This window comes from Vidua macroura, chromosome 29 (assembly GCF_024509145.1).
Source record: "Vidua macroura isolate BioBank_ID:100142 chromosome 29, ASM2450914v1, whole genome shotgun sequence".
NCBI classification, from domain to species: Eukaryota; Metazoa; Chordata; class Aves; order Passeriformes; family Viduidae; genus Vidua; species Vidua macroura.
The window spans coordinates 792,307-795,789 of NC_071599.1; the positions used below are offsets into that span (position 1 = coordinate 792,307).

At 48.7% G+C, this 3,483-nt stretch overlaps 1 protein-coding gene across 1 annotated transcript; it reads left to right on the forward strand.

Annotated features, from left to right (window-relative positions):
- The first annotated feature begins 2,756 nt into the window (after nucleotides 1-2,756).
- Nucleotides 2,757-3,131, forward strand: LOC128820550 (claw keratin-like). Its single transcript, XM_054001325.1, has one exon. The coding sequence runs from the start codon at nucleotides 2,757-2,759 to the stop codon at nucleotides 3,129-3,131; it is 375 nt and encodes a 124-aa protein (XP_053857300.1).
- Nucleotides 3,132-3,483: the final 352 nt, after the last annotated feature.

Genomic DNA, 3,483 nt, shown 5'->3' on the forward strand with positions numbered 1-3,483 from the left:
TTTTTCCCTCTTTCCAGCTAAGAGCAGCCCTTGAAAAAACAGCCCAGCTGGACGTGGTGGTTTAGCTGTGGTTTTATGTAATTAGTAAATACACCACGTGTTTGTGTGTTGGAAAGGGGAACAGAGTCATCAGGGAATCGTGGGGCGGTCTGGGTGGGAAGGTCCTTCAAGACCATCTCATTCCACCCCCACCACAGGCACATGGGAGATGGAATTGTCTCTCCAAACTCCCGAGAGGAGGTTTGGAGCCCCCATCCCTGGAGGTGTCCGAGGAATCCTGGAACGTTGGTCTGGGTGACCAGGTGGGGTTGGGCACAACTTGGACTTGATGACCTTGGAGCTCTTTTCCAACCTCAGGGATCCTGGGATTTTGTTTTTGGTGTTCCATTGGTCTCAGAGATGGGTTGGATCCTTAGTCCCTGCTTTTTTGAACACTTCACCCACATTGATGTCCTCAGGGCTCTCCCTCCTCCTGGGCTCAGATCTCCCTTGATCCTTTCAGTTTTATCTTTACAAAGCCGGTGATTTTTTTGTGTTTTGCATCTTTATCTTTAGAAGAGCTGAAATTGGATCTTTCAGCCCATCTGGGCTGAAAAATCGAGCTGACACTGCTCTGTTGTGCTCCTCATTCAGGTGCTGAGTTTTGGCCACGTGTCACCTGTTGATTCATCACTTTTATTTCCTGGTTGTACCTGAGCTGTTACAACTCCTGTTAACAATGATACAGTGACAACATCAGGGCACTAATGAGCTTTTATGATGTGTTTGGAAACACCTGCAGAAAACCTTGACATGATTCTTGTCAGGGTTAATGTTTGTATTCACAGAAATCCACCCTGCAGTGACAGGAGCCCCGAGCAGAGGGAACAAATCCCAGCATTATGGATTCCTCCCACGCTGGAGTAAAGATCTGGACTTTTCATTATTAACAAATCCCTAAGATAAGATTTAACATCTAGCTTAATCTTCAGCTGTCTGAAACCAGTACTTAGGTATTAATTCCAATGTCTTTGACTTTGGGGATGAATTGCTGGCCAGTTTAATCTGAGGTGAAGGTGGATGTTGCAATCCCCATGGTTATCTTCCATTATTGTTGGTGCCCCACCCCTGGAAGTGTCCAAGGCTAGGATGGACAGGGCTTGGAGTAACCTGGGTCACTGGAAGGTGGAATGGGATGGTCTTGGAAGTCCCTTCCAAGCCAAGGGAGAGGGCTTTGAGGAGAGGTTTAATAAAAGACAGCAGAAGTAGGAAAATACTTTTGTTTTTTAAACCGAATGGAAACCAGAACGGGGCATTTGCTGGGGGTGGGAGTGCCCGTCCAGCTCACACTGGTGCCACCCTCAGCATCTGTCCCAGAGCCTCCTCCTCAGGTTTAGCAGGATGATAACCCCAACCAGCCGGGATTCATCATCAGCAGCTGGGATTCCAGAGGCGTCTCCCACTTGTTGTTCCCAACATCAGCTCTTCCAGCAGCTTCAGGTGCCCTTTTGTCAGAGAGTGACTCCATGGAAAAAACACCTGACAAGGTCTTGCCTCAGTCACACCCCATTTATGGCTCTTTTTGCCATTCCCCAAATCCAGTCATGATTTATGGCTTTGAAAATGTGGGAGTTTTTATGTGATATTAAATGTGGTCTTGCCTTTCTTTCTGTTTTATTCTTAAAGCGTGTAAAGGAATTGGGTACTTGGTGTCGGGTTGAAAGAGGTGTCCTGACTTATTTGGGTCTATAGCTATAAAATTCAGGATTTTTTCAGTGAGCCAGAGCTTTGATCAGACTTTTTATTAGTCTAAAGGACCCAGAACACAGGTTATTCATCTTCCATCAAATCTTTCATTCAAGGACCCAGAACTCCAGTTTATCCCTCACTTTTTCAGCTCTTCCTGGGCTGAGTTGAGGACATTTTTATCCAGAAAAATGTCTGGTTCCCCCCTGCCAAGGAATGACTCCAGACATGGAGAAGATCAAGCTTAAACCCCGTAAATATTTTGCCTTTGAGACAGAGACAAAGAATCCCCTCCCTGTAAAGCCGAAATTGCAGAGTGGGGAAGGCAGTAAAGGACAGGTCATGCAGGACACAAGGACAAACCAGTAATTAGCAAGAGTGATTTATCTAAAACAATTGGCATCCGTTAACAAAGCTGGATCTGGAAAGAATCGTGGTTAGTAATTGATTAGGAAGTTCTGCATGTGGGTGATTCACGTGCTGGGCACTTTGAGGCTGGGTATAAAAGTGCTCGACCTCACACCTCACGCCATCACTTCTCTTGTCTCACTCTCTGGTGCTGTAGGTAAGTGAATCCCTAAATTCCTGAACTCCTGAATTCCTCCTCTAACCAAGCCTTCGAGTACAGTTTTGGGATCAGTCTGACATTCTGCTGGTGGGAACCATGGGATGTGGCACTTGGTGCTCTGGTCTGGTTGGGAAGGTGGGGATTGATCACAGGTTGGACTCGGTGATCCTGGAGGGCTTTTCCAACCTCAACCACTTTGGGATTGTGCAAATGAATCCATTTGTAACTGCTCAGCCACTGGGAAATGCAGATCTGGCTGAGATCTAAGTAATATTCCATGAATATTCCATTTGTGTTCAATACACAATTCAGGGATGTATTTTGGGTGCTGAGCTATCAGAATTCTCCTTGTCCTTTGAGCCTCTTCATAGCCTTTTATCCTCATGTTTGATTATGAAACTGATGTGAATTTTGTTTTATTTTCCTGCTCTTGCCTTGCCCCACAGATCCCGATCCCCAAGTCATGGTTCAGTCCCTGAGCCCCTGCACCGACGGCAGCGCCTCCCCCTGTGGCGTGGCCGTGCCCCAGCCTGTGGCCGACTCCTGCAATGAGCCCTGTGTCCGGCAGTGCCCCGACTCCACGGTGGTCATTTACCCTCCCCCTGTGGTCGTCACCTTCCCCGGGCCCATCCTCAGCACCTTCCCACAGCAGAGCGCCGTGGGCTCTGCGGGAGTCCCCGAAATCGGAGCTGGTGTCGGGGCCGGTGTCGGGGCCGGTGTTGGAGCTGTTGTTGGAGGTGCTTTTGGTGCTGCTCGAACCCCTGGAGCTTCCCAAGTTTATGGTGGGGCCAGGTGGGGCCGGGGGTACCCAGTGGGCAGCTGCAGACCCTGCTGCTAAAGCCAGGGTGCGGCCGCTGGATGAGGGTGACCAGCAGGACGCGGCTCCACGAGGCACGGCATTCAGAGAGAGCTGAGCATTTGGGGTGGCATTAAAACCATCTGTGGATGTTTGAATGCCTCAAAAATCCGTTTCCATCCTTCTACCCTTCCTGGTTTTCTTTCTCTAAAGCTTTCCTCTCTTTCCAAGCACTCTGTTCTCAAAGCTATGGGCTGTTCCTGATTCCTTGGGGTCTTGTCAGGATCTTTGTGGCTTTCCACTGATAGTAGGCTTAGATTAGATTTTAGGGAGAAATTAGGAAGGAATTCTTTCCTGTGAGGCCCTGGCACAGGTTGCCCAGGGAATCTGTGGC

Bases quoted from the DNA above. Each gene is read 5' to 3' on its own strand.
- LOC128820550 (XM_054001325.1), top strand. From the start codon at position 2,757: ATGGTTCAGTCCCTGAGCCCCTGCACCGACGGCAGCGCCTCCCCCTGT.